We start from the raw sequence: 19,754 nt of genomic DNA, 5'->3' as shown, positions 1-19,754 counted from the left end.
CTGGATTCTGTGTGTCGTGTCATGAGCTCCCATCCCTTTCTATACCTCTGTACATGTTCCAGTCCAGTCTGAACTGGGAAGCAGCACTGGGGTCATGGTGGTGGTGGTGGGGTGTGTGTGTGAGGAAGTCTCAAGGAACCAGAGGAATACAGTGTTTCACTGATGCTTTACTGCACCATGGTGACTCATCCCCTCCCTGTGGGCCCTCTGTGGGGAGATTGTTCCACTATCTACAGATGGGCTTTGGAGCTCCGCTCCAGTTCCCCTCGTTCTTAACAATGTCTTTGTTTGTTATGTGTCTGCTGATGCCTATTACCCCGGTCCCTATGACTCCTCATGATTGCACCAGTGGTGTGCTTCTTCCAATGTGGGCTTGGTGCTTCACTGATAAATGGCGGCTTGTGTAACTTCAAGCCTTTAAGATCCCAGACAGTGTATCTTTTAATAGCCGGGCACCATCCACCCTCTTCACATTTGCTTATGCACCTGTTTTGTCTTCAGCGAATGTGTCCGAAGGGTGAATATCTCAAACTGCTGATTGGTTAAAACAAAGTGTTCTTGTATCGATGGAGGATATGAGCAGAGGCCCAAAGTCCATCCACTACCACAGTGTATTGCTGTTTAAATATAGGAACCTACACTTTAGAACCTGTTGCCAATTTACTTCAGTTGACTAAATACTTCATGAGTAAAAATCCCAAGAACTTAACTACAAACAAGACTAAAAGCAGTGACTGCCCTCTAGTGTTCAAATGAAGGTTATCATTGATTAGCTAAGGAGGAAAGGTGCTAGAGATGAGAGGGGAAATTTTGATTGTGTAAGGTTTTCCACAACAGTCTTCTCATAGCAAGACCAAAGTTATTTATTGTAGCTACCTAATTATTAATACTAGTAAGCAATTGGACATATAAGTAACAGCACATATGCATTTCGCTATCTTCAAGTTATAGTGGTATAAAGCAAGTTCAAACTTTTTCCTTTATGACAAAGAATCACAAATTCTTGAATAAAATATTTCCTTCAGCAGGCTGAGGCTAAAAAGAAAACTCCCTCTCTGATGAAATTTTTTAGGGAGGCCTATTTTAAATGGGAAGGACTTCCATTTTACAATATATCACTTTGAGATAAGAGTCATTAGAGTGTGAGCTATAGTTGACTTTGGGGTCAAAAGGGTCTATACTGAGGGCAGGGTTGGGGAGAGGGCTTTAAAAAGTTTGTAGGAAAATGGTATCAAAAGATAATGGAATTTTCTCATAATTTTTGAAGTTTCTTTCATATTAAAGCTATTTCTATCTAGATTTATATTTCCTTACATATGATCAAGAACCAATGGCACTGAAGGAAGAGGTCCAAACTGCACTAAAAACACTAGCCCAAACAAGGCTCTAGGAATTGACCCAAGCCATGGTATTTTTAATTGCTTCATATGCATTTGTGAAAGTTGGACACAGAAAAAGGAAGAGTGAAGAACTGATGTTGAAAGTAACAGGGACAAACAAATCTGTCTTGGAAGAATTACAGCCAGAATGTTCCTTAGAGACAAGGAAGGTGAGATTTCATCTCAGCTACTTTGGGTACATTATCAGGAGGGACTAGTCCCTCCTGATCTGGAGAAGAACATCATGCTCAGTAAAAGAGTGACAGCAAAATAGAGAAAGATCCTGGACAAGATGGATGGGCACAGTGAATGCAAGAATGGGCTGCAGGACTCGGTAGTGTTTCATTCTATGGTACAAAGAGTCACTCTGAGTTAAAACTGAATCAACAGTACCTAATAACAACATGTCTGAGTGGTGCAGATAATGAGCTTGCTATTTATTTATCGAAGGTGGACGGTTTGAGTCCACCAGAAGAAAGACCTAACAATCTGCTTACTAAGAGTCACAGATACGGAAAATCTTATAGGGCACAATTTACCCTGACATACAAAGGGTCAGTCACCATGAGTTGAAAGCAATACAATAGCAGCTTTAAAAAGAATTAATTTCGATGGACTATAAAGTACAGGTTAAACAGTTGGAAATATACCTTTTACTATGGTTCCTTTCAATGGACTAAGTCCTAACAGAGAACTAGACAACACTATTCATACTGTCGTATCAACAAAGCAAATTTCTAACCAAGTGGAAGTACAGATTACTGAGTGAAATTTATTTCAGGTGAGGGAATTTTAAGTTTCTCATTTTAACTTGCCCAATCGTTCTTGGTTTTATTTGAAATAACTAACATTCTAGAGCAACAGCTGTCAAAATGTGGCCTGGGTTCTCCTGCAGGTCTCTGAGAACCTTCCAGGAGTCTGCAAGCAAAAAACTACTTTTCATAAAAACACCGAGATGCTATTTGCCTTCTTCATTCTCATTATTTCCCAGCCATAGGGTGGATTTTCCAGAGGTTCCATGGAGTGTGATACCACAAATATTGAACACAGGTGCTGTTATGAACATTTGGCTGTCTTTTCCTATACCTGACATTGGATGCAAAACAATGCCACTTTCCTTTACAAGGTTATGTTATTTTATGTAACATACTATAGGTTTATTAATGTTGCTCTATAATGAATAAAGATTCTAATGTCTCCATTTAAATTAATAATAGATTAAGTATTAATAAATAAGGTACACAAACAAAAGTTGCCTGGGGCCTTCAAACATTTTTAAGAGTATAAAAGGGATCATGATATCAAAAGCTGAAGAACTATTTATTCTGGGTAGTGGCATACTGAAGAGGAATAAATTTAACTTACTCTTACAGGTTCAACCCAGGTGATAAAAAAAAGCACAAAAATCATTTAATAAGAAAAATGCAAGTCATACTCACCAAATGGATCTTCCATGCCACTGTTAACCAGTTTAAGGAGGTGGGGTATAATTTCTAAAAAGATAAAAAAGTAAATGAGATAATTAAAAGGCATACTTTTATTACGATCTGCTTGTTTGCTAAAAAACAAGCCCAATAGTGACAGTAATTACAGTTTAAAACTAGAACATTATAGGAATATACCACTTATATATAAATGCTACAAACTGGGCATTATTTTAAAGACAGGGTTATATACAAATAAATAACAAAATCTCACATAACATTTAAAGCTAATTTTCTTTTTAAAATCTATCATTGTCAGTTTCCTTACATTAGTTTCCTTTCTAATTTTCAATTTGAATTTGTTAGAGTGTACGGTAAGTGAATGTATGGGTTTTTTGTTGTCACAGGGAACATCTATTACATTTTTAATTTTATCTATTAAATTTTAAATAGAATAAAAATAAGACAGACAAATCATCTGGATGAAGGGAGTCCATCAGCATAAGGCCATAATGGTGTTTCCAAAATATATATACATATATATCTATTTTTAACCTTCATAAACACCTGAAAAAGAATGCGAGGGACATCTTAGAAGAGGGACCTGGTTTTGCCTCATAAAAACAGAAGTTGTCTTAGATACAGGTTCAGCAAGCTATAAGTTTAGTATGTTCAAGTGTGAAAATAAAACAAAAGTACAAAAATAAATTAGAAATCTAATCCAGCATTATATAAAGAGAATTATAAATACTCCATGAAACTTGTTTTATTTCTGTAATACGAGGTTGGTTCAACAACTGAAAATAAATTAATGTAATATACCATATCAAAAGAATAAAGGACAACAGGGAGGATACAAGCCAGTCAGAGTGCAGTGTAGCAAACGATGAAATACACAGTTTCCCTCTAGTTCTTAAATGCTTCCTCCCCCCCACTATCATGATCCCAATTCTACCTTACATATCCAGCTGGACCAGATGATGTACACTGGCACAGACAGGAACTGGAAATACAGAGAATCCTGGATTGATGAACCACTCAGTGCCAGTGGTGAGAGTGGCGATATCAGGAGGGTGAAGAGAAGGCGAGGGAGGATGGGAGAACAGATGACAAGGTCTACATATAACCTCCTCCCTGGGGGATGGACAACGGAGAAGTGGGTGAGGGAGACGTTGGATGGTGTAAGATACGATAAAATAATAATAATTTATAAATTATCAAGGGTTCAGGGGGAGGGGGACTCAGGGAGGGAGGGAGGAAATGAGGAGCTGATACCAAGGGTTCAAAGTAGAAAGCAGGTGGTTTGAGAATGATGACAACATATATACGAATGTGCTGGACACAAATGATGTATGTACGGATTGTGAAAAGAACTGTATGAGCCCCTAATAAAATGAATTTAAAAAAAGAGTAAGTGACAAAACTCCTATGGTTATCTCAAAAGATGCAGGGAGAAGGAGTCATTGTCAAAATCTAATAACCTTCATGAAATGAAAACAAAACAAAACCCAGTACTTAGTAATCTGGAAATAAAAGAGAGGGTACCTCAAAAACATCCACTGCTAACATATTACTTAATGGTGAAAGCTGATTTCCCTCCTAGTATCAGGAATATGACAAGGTCTGCTAGTACCAAGTGAATAAATCACAAATCATGAGTTAAAACCACATGGCCTTTTTACATGATGTACATGACTCTTACCTTTAACTCGAAATTAGACCACACTAGACATAATGTTGTGTATTGTATCCAATACCACCACAATTTCACCTTTGCCAGCTTTCAAAAGAATTGGATGAATGTGTTATATGATCCCAGAAACCTGGTAGAATTTGTATTATTTGTTATATATGTTGATTCTGAAAAGATCTGAAGGTGAATAAAGACTTAAGGGACTAGAAGAAACATTTTTTTTTATATTCAAGTACACTGCTTGAACCATTTATTCAACAAATACTTGACTGGTATCAGTAGGTATTAGTAAATGGATATAGAGTTTTATTCATGTGCATAGTAGTAAAACAAATTTTTTTAAAAGAAAAGATTAAAAGAGGGTAGAGGAATGTGCCACAAACTGTCAATTACCCATCTTCTTCAAATTTTCTTTCACTAACAAACAGTAAGTTGAGCTACCGCATTGACTGTGAGAGGATATGCCAGTGAACTGCAACTTATACCACTCAATAAATATTTCAGTGCTACTTATAATTTGAAAATGAAGCCAGTTCATTTTAAAAAGGAAAACTAACCTGCTGAGAAAAGCCTCATCCTATAAATCACCATAAACAAGGAATATCTGAAAATTCTAGAGATAAAATTTTAGTGAGTTATGTTATAGTTAAGGCAGGTAAATTCTACACATATTTTATGAGAAAGTCATTTCATATGCTATTTACAAGATAGAAGTATACTAGAAATGTGTCATACCATCAATGAACACACTGAGAATATCAGTTTTCCTTTCAACCAATGTTATAATGCATGGAAGCATTTACATACACCTTAGCATCTGCTTTTACTTCCTATGAGAAGCTAAGATACATGTGAATTTGCTGGAAAAGGGTAATAGGAAAATATGAACAAAGTGTAGGACCACCCACAATGCAAGTCACTCTTTGGTGAAGACTTTATTTAAAATTGGTTATTTGCCTTGAAGGAACTATGTATTTTTTCTAAGTGTCCATAGAATTATTTTGATTGGTAAAAAGCTAAGAAGCTAAGCGAGAGGGGAGCATGTTTAGAATGACAGAATAAGAACTTCCAAAACTTATTTCTTCATAAAGACAATGCAAATACATTAAAAACTGTCAAAAACTTTTTGCAGAACTGAAATTAGCCAACAGCTCAGGAGTATTTATTAAAATAAAAACCAAACCAGCTGAATTATAGTTAAGAGTGGTATAAGCGGTCTTATATTTTAACTTGCCTAGCTCCATTTCCCTCTCCTGAGCCGTGCACAGTCTTGAAAACCAACAGCTCACAACTACCACAAACAAACGCATTGAAGAGTCATTTCTGACTTATAGTGTCCTATTTTGGTCAGGGGGAGGAGGAGGGTAGAACTTTGCCTGTGGGTTTCTGTGAGTGTAACTCTTTATGAAGAGTGGAAAGCCTCATCTTACTCCCTCAAAGCCGCTGGGTGGTTTTGAACTGCTGATCCTGTGGCCAGCAGTCCACCTAGTAACCCACTACATCACCAGGGTTTGTTGTGAAAACCAGAAGCCTAGTCATCACTGGTGAGAGTCTGAACAAGCTTGGAGCTCTCTAAAAATCCTAACCTCAGATAACTGTCTGGCGATACCCAGAAAAGCTCCCTTCCAAGCTTCCTGCTTTTGAATAACCTGATCCTAGGGGTGTTTTTCTAAAACCATCAGTGGCAACTGTTTAATATCACAACTGCAAGAGACAGGGAAATCAGTTGGAGCGACCAAAAGTCTGATCAACACAATGAAAATGGGAAAACTGGGAAATGTAATGCCTATGAGGTACTTTGAAAACTCTGGCATGTTCTAACTGCCTGGTTGCTCTGTGCAACTCCAATCTGCAAGTCACTCTATCCCTCCACAAATCCCTTCAGCTTTTCCTAAACGTACTCTGCTATTGCTCTATGACAACTGGACTGCACCTAACAACCGCAGCAATAAACCTACGGAATACACATTAATGGCCACATACAAGAACACAGTAAAGAGCTAAAAATTATACATACAGGATATTAAAAATAAATTCTGCACTTGAAAATCGCAATAACTAAATCGAGAAATTCACAAAGTAGGCTCAACAGCAGATTTGCTTTGGCAGAAGAATTAGCAAACATGAAAGAAAAATGGACAGTTTTCAGAGACCAGTAGGACATCATCAAGAGTATAAACAAATGTATAATAGGTGTGTTCCCTGACAGAGAAGGAAAGATATAGGCCAAAATTGCCTCAAATTTGTGGAAAAAACACTAATCTACCAAGCATAAAACTTAACACTATCCACATAGGATAAACTAAAAGAAATCAGTACCGAAAGCTTTGAGAGCCAATTATAAAAAGACAAAGCAGCAAGAGAAAAGCATCTTATCACACAAAAGGAAAAAGATGAAAAGAGTAATTATCAGAGAACATGGAAGCCAGAATGACATACTTAAAGTAATTTAAAAAGAATCCCAATCAAGAAGTCTATATCCAGGGAAAATATCCCTCAAAAACAAGAGATAATCTTTAATCCTTAAACCAAAACATCCCCTGAAAGGGAAGTGGGAAGCTAACAACGATGAGAAGGAGAATGAAGAAAATGTTCTAAAACTGCATGTGCTGATGAATGTACAACTCTTCTTGATTGACTGGACTACTGAATTGTCCGATATGGGAATCATTTGCCAATAAAACTGTTGGGGGATGGAATGGGAACATCCTTTGACGTCTTCTTAAAACCATACAGCAGTTTAGCTTGACTAACAAAATAGGTCTGCCTGGAACATGATGTTCTTTTAAGAAGTAGCTATGTGGAACTTATCGGAGGCCTGGTGGTAGAGTGGTTATGGATTCAGCTGCAATCCACAAGGCCAGCAGTTCAAAACCACCAGCCGTTCCTCAGGAGAAAGCTGGGGCTTTCTACTCCAGAAAACAGTTATAGTCTAGGAAACTCATGGGCAGTTCTACCCTGTCCCATAAGAGTTGCTAGGAACCAGTATTAACTTGACGGTAGTGAATTTTGTTTTCTTTTTCAAATATGCAGTCAAATAAAATGATTTGATAAGAACTTTAGAGGGCAGTGAGCTTATGTTAATAGGGAAGAACTACCCAGAAGGGTGAGAATGGATGCACGACGCAAAAATATGTCATCAATGCCACTGAATTGTACATGCAGAAACTGCCAAATTAGCATATATTTTTGCTGTATGTTCTCAATTGCAACAAAAATGTCAAAAATGAGAAAATAAAATAAAAACTGAGAGACTATGTCACTTAAGGTCACCAAACAGTAAACTGAGCCTGCAGAAAAGAAGCAAAGAGCGCAGCAAATATATGAGTAAAAAACAGTATCAATTTGCAATTGACATTCTTCCACCTGATTTAAAATACAACTGCTGAAAGCAATAATTATAAAATGGAATTGGACAGTTTTAACAGATAAAGATTTAATTTGGAATGGAGTTTTATGGTAGTTTTCACATACTAGTGAAATTAAGTTGGTATCAATGTAAGCTAGATAGTTTAAGTGAAAATGTTCATTGTAATCTTCAAGATAATCGTGAAGAAAATACACTAGCTGAGAAGTCAAATAAGTGCTAACTTTCCATAAACAAATATGAAAAAAAACTAAAGAGAAGGGTCTAATAAGGTTTGTAGTCATCACACACATAAAGTATACACGTTTTCTGACCTCTCATGGTAACAGACCTGAAGTCACCACGTGGGTTTCATAATGTAGGTGGCACCCAATAAATGTTTAATGGATAAATGCCATGGCAATAATAATGAAGTATTAAAAATCTGAAGATGGTTAAGAAAAACAATGTGAGATTTACTGGCAGACTGGGAAGGCAAAACCAATAAAATGTTAATCACATTATCACTATATAGAGTCATGATCCTGGGCTAGTTGAGTTACAATTTGTGAACTGTATGTCAATAAAACTTCTTTTTTTTTAAAAGAAGAAGACACTTTTGTACCAAGAGAATCACAAACAGAAGAGTGTCTTGCTGGAGGAATCCTTTGCTTTCAGCTTTAGGAGACATAGGTAAGGTCCTATTACAATCCCCATCTACTTTAACTATACCTCCCTTCCCCCTTTAATTCCAGGCAGGTGAATCTCCTGGTTGTTCCTTGAATTTGCCATGTGTGCTCACAGCCTTTGCCCTTGCAGTTTCTTGGCCTGGAATGCTCTTCACCCAGATATTCTGCTCCTTACTTCCTTTAAGTATTTGGTCAAATATGATATCCTCAATAAAGCCTCTTATCACCCTACTTTGCATTGCATTCACCAGTATCACTGGGTGGCTGCCCTTGCATTCCTTTCCAGTTTCCTAGGTTCACACTTACTTCTGAGAAAGCAAGTACCATAAGAATCCTTGGTGGTGTATGGCTTAAGGGTTAGGCTGTTAACTACAAGGTCAGCAGTTCAACCCCAAAACCATTCCTCAAGAGAACGTCAAGGCTGTCTGCAACTGTAAAAATTTAGTCTCAGAAACTCTATAAAGAGCAATTTGTACTCATTCTTACAGAATTAACTGCATGGCAATGGATAGTTTTGGGGTTAACATACTATATAAATTAATTTTTTTACTTTATTTATTATCCCCTCCCACTGAAATATAAGTTATTTGAGGACAGGGATTTTGTCTATTTTTTTGCTTGTTTACTGCTATATGTCCAACATCTAGAATAGTGCAAGGAAAGAATGTTCAGTCTGTAATAATTGAATAAATGAGGCCCAATGCACTAAAGATGCCCACTTAGTTATCCGCAAATTTCCACTCAAAATACACAAAACAACTATTATGTACATCCCAGCCACCGTTATTCTTCTTATAGTTCTCTAGTTCACCACCATCCACTTACTTGTCTAAATCATCAATACCCCTCGCCAAAGAGAAACAATTGAGGTATCACATTCTCACTCAAAATCAAGTTCCCTGCCATTGAATCAATACTGACTCATAGCCATCACATCAGAGGTGAGTTAATTAAATGTTTGACCAGTATTTACTGACTGAGAATGATTATATATATAATAATATATCCAAATTACCCTTGGCAGGAGTTCTGGGCCATAATGGGTTATGGGTTGGGCTGCTAACCGCAAAGTCAGCTGTATGAAACCGCCAGCTGCTCTACAAGGGGGAAAAGATGAGGTTTTCTACCCTCACAAAGAGTTACAATCTTGGAAACCAATGAGGCCAATTCTACCCTGTCCTATAGGGTCACATGAGTCAGAATCAACTTGATGGCAGTGAGTTGGTTTGGTTTTACCCCAATACTTGAGAGATTCAAGTCAACTGCCTTACTCTACTTACCGCCCTTGTCACCTGTATTCTAGTGACACCCTTGCACCATTTTGTGATAAGGGGCGTTTCTTTAGGGTATGATCTGCATCCAATAATCATCTGATCTCCGGTTCTGAATCAGCAACCTATAATCTGCCCTGATTCATCAGCTTCTGCAGCTTTGTGAGCCATCAGCGTGTTATCTGACTTGATGAGTTGGGTTTTTCGGTTCCTAAATCCACATGAGTTAGGAGAAGCTTCCAGCTTGATACCTGGCCCATGGCTTTGGGACTTGCTAGCCTAGAACCATGTGCTATTTCCTTGACAGCTTCTAAATTCTGTAAAATGCTGCGGCAAATTATGGAAACCAAAGACAGGAGGGAGAATACTAAAGAAAAGAGGAGTAGATGTTACAGATGATGGGATGATACAGCAGCTTGAAAGTTGGACATATGAGACATACTTCATCTTTCTCATAAGAATCTGTGCTGTGCTGATGTTTATTTAAAAAATAAACCATTTATGATCTGTGGTCAACTGAAATTATTCTTCTATTGAGAGTAGCTCTTCTATCCACGTTTTTGTACTCCCACCATATAACTTGGTTATATATACCATGCAAAAGGGTGTGTGAAACACTAACAGGAATTGATTAGCTTTGTCATTCTATTGGATATTTAAGAATGAGCCAACTCAGAAGCATGGAGAGGAAATCTCCATCGAGAAAGAAGAACCACCAGCAGAGTCATCAGTGTGAGATGCTAGTCTAAAGTGGAGGAGGCAGCAGAAGCTGCAGCACTGAGACCATGAGGCAGAGCAGTGGGCTTCCTGGCCCACTGGACAAAGCAGAGGTTAAGGGACCAATTGGCTGAGAGAGCAAGAACCAGAAAGTGATGCGGTTTCTGGCTTGAGAGGAGTTGCTACTGTAGACAAATGACTGTATCCTTTATGTCTTCCAATTCTGATTTATGGTAACCCGTTGACTTCCCTAGGGGCCCTGGTGGCACAGTGGTTTTGCACTGGGCTGCTATCTGCAAAGTCAGCAGTTCAAAACCACCAGCAGCTCTATGGGAGAAAGATGGGGCTTTCTACTCCCATAAAGAGTTACAGTCTTGGAAACCCACCAGGGCATTTCTACCCTGTCTTATAGGGTTGCTATGAGTTAGCATCAACTCGATTACAGTGTGTTTTAAAAGAGTGTTTTTTAAAAAACATCTTGGTTGACTTCCCTAATGGACTCCCATAATTATGAGTATCGTCTGAGTTCTGTGCAGCCACTGGATTACGGAAATCAGTAGAGAAGCAGAGTGCCGTGGGAGGAAGAGGTGGTGTCAGAATAGCTAAAAGAAAGATAGAGGGTAGAGGCATGTCTGACCTCTGCCTTGTAGTAATTGGCCTTGGGCTGGTGTCGAGTTGGACTCCTCTATTCCCTTTTGTAGGACAGGAAGTCAGATATGACCCCCATGCAACTTCCTAATTATCCAAGCATTAGCAGTGTACTTAAAGACAGATTTTGAAATGCTGTGGAAGGTGGTGTTTTGACCATTTTGACAATGCATACAACACCAATTTGTCATTCCTGGTATAGTAGACCATATGACTGTTCAACCAGAAAAGGCCAATTCCACAGAGGACCATACACAGGCACTTCACCAAAGACATTCAGGCATTCAGCAATGGGAAACTACCAGCCACTCCAGGAGAGAATGATGAGGCTTCCTGCTCCCATAAAGATTTATAGTCTTGGAAACCCACAAGGGCAGGTCTACTCTGTCCTAAAGGGTTGCTATGAGTTGGAACTGAGTCAATGAGAAAGAGAGAGAGAAAGAGGAGGGAAGGAGATAGAATTAGATGGTAGGTAGGTAGGTTGACAGATAGATAAGATAGATTTGACAGTGGGAACTGCCCCAATTGAATCAAGACACTCAACTACATGAGGCTGATTGGGCCCCATGGTGAAAGAGTCAAGACAAGGTGAGCTTAACTACCAATAATGGACAGCAAAGGTCAAAGCAATAATCAGAGGATGACTCATATAGACTTATGGCACTGGATGCTTAGTCATGATGTCCCTAGAAGCGAAATAGAGGTACATATACTAAATACTGACTTGATATGTACAAGTAAAAAAAAAATCTTAGGCTAGGAGAACAGCTGTTGAGTTTAACTCATCAGAATCATGTCCCTCCAATCAATTCCCTGACTTAAAATTTACAGACAAACGAATGAATGAAGGCAGGTCAGGTCCCCTTTAATAAGGACTCCATACACTGTCAAAAATGTATACAGTTAATCTTTCTTTCATCACAGGGATCTTTGGCCTTTCATGAGAGGGCTGTTCATTGGAGGAAAAAGAAATAACCAGAGGTTACTGGACACTGGCTCTGAACAGACACTAATTAGAGGAGACCCAAGATGTCATTATGATCCACTAACCAGAGTAAAGGTGTATGGTGGTGGAGTTATTAATAGTCAGGTCCATCTCACAGTGGGTCCAATGGATCCCAAAACCTATCCTGTAGTGTTTTCATAGTTCTGGGATGCAAAATTCGAACAGACTGGCAGAACTTCCACAGATCCCTAACATGTGGAATAAAGGCTTCTATGATACTAAGGGCCAAGCAAAAGTCATTAGAACTGTCCCTATCTAGAAAATAGTAAACCCCTTCAGGACCAATGAGAGTAGCGATAGCAGGAGGGTAAGAGGAAGGTGAGGAGAGAAAGGGGGAACCGATCACAATGATTGATATATAACCCCCTCCCAGAGGGACAAACAACAGAAAGGTAGGTGAAGGGAGACAGCAGTCGGTGTAAGACATGAGAAAAATAATTTATAAATTATCAAGGGTTCATGGGGGGTGGGGGCAGGCAAATGAGCTGATACCAAGGGCTCAAATAGAAAGAAAATGTTTTGAAAATGATGATGGCACCATATGTACAAATGTGCTGGACACAAGGGATGGATGTATGGATTGTGATAAGAGCTGTAAGAGCCCCCAATAAAATGATTTTAAAAAAAGAAAATAGTAAACCAAAAGCAATATACATTCCTGGAGAACTGCAGAATTAGTGCCACCATCAAGGACTTAAAGAGTACAAGGGTGGTGATTTCGGAAATAGCTCCAGTCAACTTGATTATGTGGTCTGTACGAAAGTGGGTGGACCTCAGATAATGATCAGTGCGTTATCAACAGCTTAACCAGGTGGTTAATCTAATTGCAACTACAGTTCCAGATGATGTGGTCGGGGTCTCTCTCTCTCTCTCTCTCTCTCTCTCTCTCTCTCTCTCTCTCACACACACACACACACACACACACACACACACACACACACACACACACACACACACACACATCCTGGTACCTGGTAAACAGCTATTGATGTGGCCAATACTTTCTTCTCTATTCTTGTTTAGAAGGACCACCAGAAGTAGTCTGCCTTCAGCTGTGAAGAGCAACAATACACTTGCCCGGTCCTCAGAGCCCTATCTAATCACTAGCACGATGCCATAATTTAGTCCACAAGGATTTTGAACACCTTTCCTTTTCACAAAATGTCACACTGGTTCACTACATCAATAATATTTTGCTGACTGAACCTATGAAGAAAGTCCAGTGACTGAATTTGCATTTAAATTACCTTCATGCTCCAAATAACCCACTGCTATCAGTTCATTCCAACTTATTCTGCCCTCTATAGCAGTCATACCAGCCCCTGGAGTGCTGGAACAATCTAAAGGGAACTGCAAAAGCAAATGCCTATCCTTTATCTTAAGATTATAGTACAGAAGTTTGTAATTGCCAGGAGTGCTACATAACTTTCTTCTGTAAAGGGGGTGGTAGGCCAAGTAAGTTTGGGAACCTATGCTTTACAGGGTTTTCAAATCTATAAATCTTTATGGGAGCAGATAGTCTCATCTTTCTCTTAAGAAGCAGCTGGTGGATTTGAACTGCCAACCTACCTGACAGCACTACCAGCTAGAGGATGGGAAGTTAATCTAAGAAAACTGGGGTACCTTCTACCTCTGTGAAATTTTTAGAGGTGTGGGGCATATCAAGCTTTCCCTTGTACAGTGAATGATAAGTTTCTCTTCCTACAACTAAAAATGAGGCACAATACTTAGTATGCCTCTTTGGATTTTGGAGGTAACATACCCCTTATCTGGGTGTGCTACTCCAGTCTAAACTGGACTAAAAAGCGGCTGGTTTCTCAGGGGACACCAAGATACACTGATAGAACATAGTTCACAAAAACAATGTTCTACATCTTACTCTGGTGAGTAGTGACTAGGATCTTAAAAACTCATGAGCAGTCATGTAAGGTGTGACTATTGGCCTCTTCTTGTGTGGAGGAAATAAGGATGAAAATCAAGACATAAGGAAACACTTTGTACAATGAACTAACGGACACAGGAACATCATTCTTCACAACCCTAAGACCCAGAAGATGGTGCCCAACTAACATTAACAACTGCTCTGAAAAGAATCACATTACAAGGTCCTCTATAGAGTGGGAGGAAAATGCAGAACAAAACTCAAAATCATAAAAGGGATCAGACCCTTAGTCACTCTTTAGTTCTGGAACTGAATTCCCCTCATGTTAGAATAATCAACCATTTAGAATCAAATGTAACATTTTCCAAAAGATAAAAGTTCAAAGGATTAGGAGAGAAGGAATGGAAACCGGAAACACAGGGAGGAAATGTTAAGTGATGGCATATTGAGAGGATTGCAATGGATGAGTTGAAACAAAACGCATATGAATCATTAAATATAAAACTGATGATCTGCTGCTAACCATCTCATTAATAGTAAAAACCTAGAAGCAGCAGTGGATGACGACTCCGACTTGAAGAAAAAGAGCTGCTAATTTTGAGTGGGGCTGACAACAAGAAAAGACTGCAACAGGTTCAGGCTAACACCAAGCTGATCTGCCATTTAGGCCATGCGATCCGGCTGATCCAGTAGTTCTTAAAGCAGCCGTGCCAGAGAGAGGGGCAGTTTGAAGGCTCTGGGAAATTTCCCCTTCACGAATCACACCATAAGCCTTTCAGATTTGGGTCAAAGGCCTACTCTGCAGATAACTACTCTCCTTTGAGAAACAGCTTTTGAATTGTTTCTGGGCCTCTGCAGAGACTGAATGCTTCACCATGGGTCATACTACGGTCACTATGTGGCCGACATTGCTCATCATGAACTAGGTTGTCTGACCCAGAGTCATGTCACATGTGCACAGCAACACTCCATTCTTAAAAATGAAGTGGTGTGTACAAGATTGGGCTCTAGCAGGCCTGTAAGGCACAAGTTATATTAGAAAGTGGCTCAAATGTCCATGGTCCCCATTCCTGTTACATTAACTTCCCATCCAGTTTTCATTCAGTCTGGCCTCATGATGATTCCTTACAATTAGTTGGCCGAAGAAGAGAACTCATGCTAGTCTACTGATGGTTCTGTGTGATATGCAGACACTACACAATAAGGACAACGGCTACCCCACTGTCCCTTTCTGGAACCTCCTTAAAGCACAGTGGTGAAGAGAAATTCTCCCAGTAGGCAGAACTGCCAACCTGATCATCTCCAATACTTTTTTTAAAACATTTTATTAGGGACTCATACAACTCTTATCACAATCCATACATACATCAATTGTGTAAAGCACATCTGTACATTCTTTGCCCTCATCATTTTCAATGAATTTGCTCTCCACTTAAGCCATTTGCATCAGGTCCTCTTTTTTTCCCTTCCCTCCCCCCTCCCTCATGAACCCTTGATAATTTATAAATTATTTTGTCATATCTTTCCCTGTCCGACGTCTCCCTTTACCCCCTTTTCAGTTGTCCGTCCCCCAGGGAGGAGGTCACATGTAGATCCTTGTAATCGGTTCCCTCTTTCCAACCCACTCACCCTCCACCCTCCCAGTATCGCCACTCACACCCCTGGTCCTGAAGGTATCATCTGCCCTGGATTCCCTGTGCTTCCAGCTCCTATCTTCACCAGTGTACATGCTCTGCTCCATCCAGGCTTGCAAGGTAGAATTTGGATCATGATAGTTGGGGGGCGGGGGGGAGCATTTAGGAACTGGAGGAAAGCTGTATTCTTCATCGGTGCTTCTGAAGGATAAATAACATAATCTTACTCGTCTTTGTACCCCTAACATGATTCCTGACACGGTACTTGGCAAGCAATTGCCCCTTTTAAAGCTGTTTGCTTATAAGTATACACTCAAGTACAGCAAATATTTTTGTTTTCTTCCCTTGCTGTGGTAGTTGCAGAATTTTATGTGAACTTGAAGTTATAGAACAGTATCCAAGTTGTCAATCGGGTCACAGCCTGATAGTGCTTCCTTGTGGTGGTGGCCTTCTCACAAAGAGGCCCTGGGGAACCTTCCCTTTTCTCTCCGCCTTGACTTTCCTGCTTGCCTGACCCAAAGAGCTGCCCTATGATGTTTCCACCAACCTTGCAGCCATGAAACTTTGCATCAACAGGCCTGTGATCTCCCTGCAATCTGGATCATTGTATGTGGTTGCATGATTCTAAAGCGGGGCTTATACACTACTACCGGACTTACGGACATGAGTTGGACTTGACTGGGAGCCTTTCTTGATATATAATTACTCCTTGATATGAAGGTCTTTCTTACACATATGTAATCGTCATTAGATTTGTTTCTCTAGTCAACCTGGTCTAACACACTTGCTTATTCCATGACTTATTATGAACTGTAAGTATAAATGGGGTACAATTTCAATTGTATGCATGATTGTTCTATTAGTAACAAGGATGGTTTTGCAATTGTCTTTATTTAGAGGTTGTGTATGAATTAAAGAAGGTGTACTGGAGTCAAGCTGAAAAGGGAAGGACTGAAGATTAAGGTTAGTAACTTGGTTAGGCCGTGATTTTCAGTGGTTTGGCAGGTACTATGTATCTTCCTCCATTGTGTGATCTGATGGGAGCAGCCAATCAGTTGAAAAAACGCTTCCTTGTGGGTGTGGAATGCACCCAATACATACAAATGTTCTGACAAAGCTTGCACTCTCTCAACCCTGCATCTGTTTCATCATCTTCGACTTGGGATGTGAGCTAGCAAACTGCCATCTGACCTGCAGATTTAAGATTCAACGATTCCTGCAGCCCTGGGAGCATGAGAGGACCGTTCCCCGATTTACTGCTGTTAGCTACTGTTGTGTCAAACTGCAACCGCATGTGCGATGGGACGAAATGCTGCCCAGTCCCCAGTCATCTGCATGAAGAGCTGTGGATCAGACCATTGTGATTCATAAAGTTTTCACTGGCTGATTTTCAGAAGGAGATCACAAGGGATTTCTTTGTAGTCCATCTCAGGCTGGAAGCTCTGATGAAACCTGTTCAACATCACAGGCATACACAAGCCCCCACTGGCATAGGTGGGGGCTGCACCTGAGGCACACTGGCCAAAAAGGAAACCTAGATCTCCTGCATGGAAGGCAGGACTTTTACTACGGGCAGGATTCTGCTACACCACCTGTATGGCTCAGTGGTTCTTATTAATGTGGTGAACAAAACAGATAAAGTCACCACTCTTAAAGATACTTCTGATTGGGAAAGAGACAGGAAATTAAAAATTAAATAAGTAGAGAACAATTCTACTCTGTAATACGTGGGGTTGCCATCAGCAGAAATCAATTCCTCGGCATCCAGTTTGTGTGTCCTTCTTCCAATATTTAGTGCTTACTATGTAATGAAGACACCCCAAAGTCAATTTGGAAAAGGTAGTGAACATGGTTACACAACTTAAAGAATGCAATCAAAGTCAGTGAATTGTACATGTGGAAACCGTTGTTTTATTATGCATATTTTACTACAAAACAAATAAACACGAAATAGGTACTATCCTTAGCTTCAATTTAAGGATGAAGAACCTTAAAGCTCAAAGACATTATATAATTTAACCGTAACACTTTCATTACACATATTCTGGAATCACTACAGTCTACTTCATAGGGGTTTAGGATATAAAATAACATATCAAATATCAAGCATTTTTCTTGGCTTACTAGGTATCTGATGAATGTTTATTGACTCAATAAATGAATATTAACAAACACAGAGGACCAGAGCTGAACTAAAGAAATAGTTTCATCTTCATTATTTCATGGTAAAGCAAAATGATTCTTTGTTTCACTTTGATGTCCCCAATATCCTCAAGTTATATATGGACACACAGCTACCACAATGGGAACTATCAAGTATAAGAAGATTATATATCTTAACTTTTCTACCCTTTTCGATGCTACTTTGGTAACACTAGACCCATAGTCTTCAAAATAACTTTCTCCCTCTCAAGAAAGCTTAACAAGTTCAACTGTTTTTTTAGATAAAAAGTAAAAAACAAAAACCTACTGAGTGGATGGCTAAAAGAACTCAGAACTTTCATCTGAACAAGAGCTACAAGTTAGTTTTAAATATCAACCCATCACACAAAACTGCATTAGTCATTTTGGTCCCAAAAGATAACACACTAACTTAATATCACTTGTTTTGAGGCTTCAAGTGAGACTAACAATGTTTGCTCTTGAAGAACTGAGAATGTCACAATTATTAAAAATGTGTTGTGCTTGTATAGAGACCAAGCGAACCAAATTCATTCCCATGGATTCGATTACAATACATAACAACTCTGCTACTTTAATATATATGATCCTTCTAACCATGGTCTTGTCACCCCCACAAAATGACTAGGTGGAGAGTATATCAGTAGCTGTGGCACTCAGGGGATTTGCTAACACAAAAAAGGTGCATGGAACTCTTGTATGGGATTGATCAGTTTTGCCATCTCAGTAAACTTAAAGGGATCCAATTTCCAGAGGCTGGAGGGGGTCCTCATTACCACCAAGAGGAGGAGCCCGGAGTAGCACACATTCTTTGGACCAAGGATCCTTGTGCTGAGAAGCTACTAGACCCAGGATACATGAAATGCCTGAGATGGTGAGAAGTGGTGGCAGGGATATGGCAACAGCAGAACCAGAGACCAGCACTATCCAGTGCTTCCTGGTACACAAAGCAGGGCCGCTACAGCAGGTATGCAAAACCTCCTAGGAGTGAAAGAGCTGGGCACCTGTGGGAAGAGGCTTCTTGGTGTAGTGTGGTGCCTATGGGCACTTTATCATCAGAGCTAAAGAAGGAACTGTAACCCTTGCCCCTGCAGGGCAGACACTAGAGCATGTCTTGAGGGGACTAGAGAAGGCCTGTCCTCACAAGGCTGAAAGGAGGCCTTAGAGGTTGGGGTGGGAGTTTAAGTACAACACAGAGAAAGCTGTTGGGCTGGCACAGCCGGAGGAGCTGAGACAGCTGTCCTCCACAAAAGGTGGAAGGGAGCTTTCTGATGATGATTTGTAGCCTGCTGATCCTGATTCTAAGCTGTGCCCATTATTTCCCTAAGAAATCCCATATTCCTGAAAATGGTCTGTGAAGTCTATGTAACTACAGCAATGATTTATCAAACCCAGCAGAAAGTGGAGAATGCTGTGGGAGGTACAACTGGTGTCGGAATTAGTAAAAACGTAGGAGTGAACGTGTGTCTGACTTCCACTCTACAGTAATCAGCTTTGGGGCTCATGCTGATCTTCATTGTACTTCCTCTCCTTACGTTAAATGAGGAGATCTGATGCTGCCATATCACTTTTATAACCTGGCACATAATGGGTGCTTAATAACTTGCTCTTAATTGTACAGTAGCTAAAGCACATGGAAGAAATGATGAAGTCAAAGAGTGGAACAGAACATTTCAAAGGACAGCTCGAGAAGACAAAGTAAAATATTTTAACGAAATTTTCACAGCCCTAGAGTTAGTAAACTAACTGAAAAAAACTCAAGAAAAAATTCAAGCCTTGAATTGAAACCTTGAAAGATTCTATGGGCAAAATATTGAATGATGCAGGAAGCATCCAAAGAAGATGTAAAGACTACACTCACTGTACAAAAAAAAGTTCCACCAT

The 19,754-nt window shown here is 39.7% G+C and overlaps 1 protein-coding gene across 2 annotated transcripts in view; it reads right to left on the bottom strand.

The window, feature by feature from the left end:
* PHACTR4 (phosphatase and actin regulator 4) overlaps positions 1-19,754 on the bottom strand; it is a 110,995-nt gene that overhangs the window by 82,514 nt on the left and 8,727 nt on the right. For both annotated transcript variants that reach the window (XM_075553132.1, XM_075553137.1), the window contains exon 2: positions 2,819-2,872. In XM_075553132.1, the coding sequence (XP_075409247.1) occupies positions 2,819-2,834 (16 nt within the window). In that variant the 5' untranslated portion in view covers positions 2,835-2,872. The remainder of the gene's footprint in view (positions 1-2,818; positions 2,873-19,754) is intronic.

The sequence above is a fragment of the Tenrec ecaudatus genome, chromosome 1 (genome assembly GCF_050624435.1).
Source record: "Tenrec ecaudatus isolate mTenEca1 chromosome 1, mTenEca1.hap1, whole genome shotgun sequence".
Taxonomy (NCBI): domain Eukaryota; kingdom Metazoa; phylum Chordata; class Mammalia; order Afrosoricida; family Tenrecidae; genus Tenrec; species Tenrec ecaudatus.
Note: the sequence above shows the minus strand (reverse complement) of the source record. Positions and strands in the feature narration are given on the sequence as shown.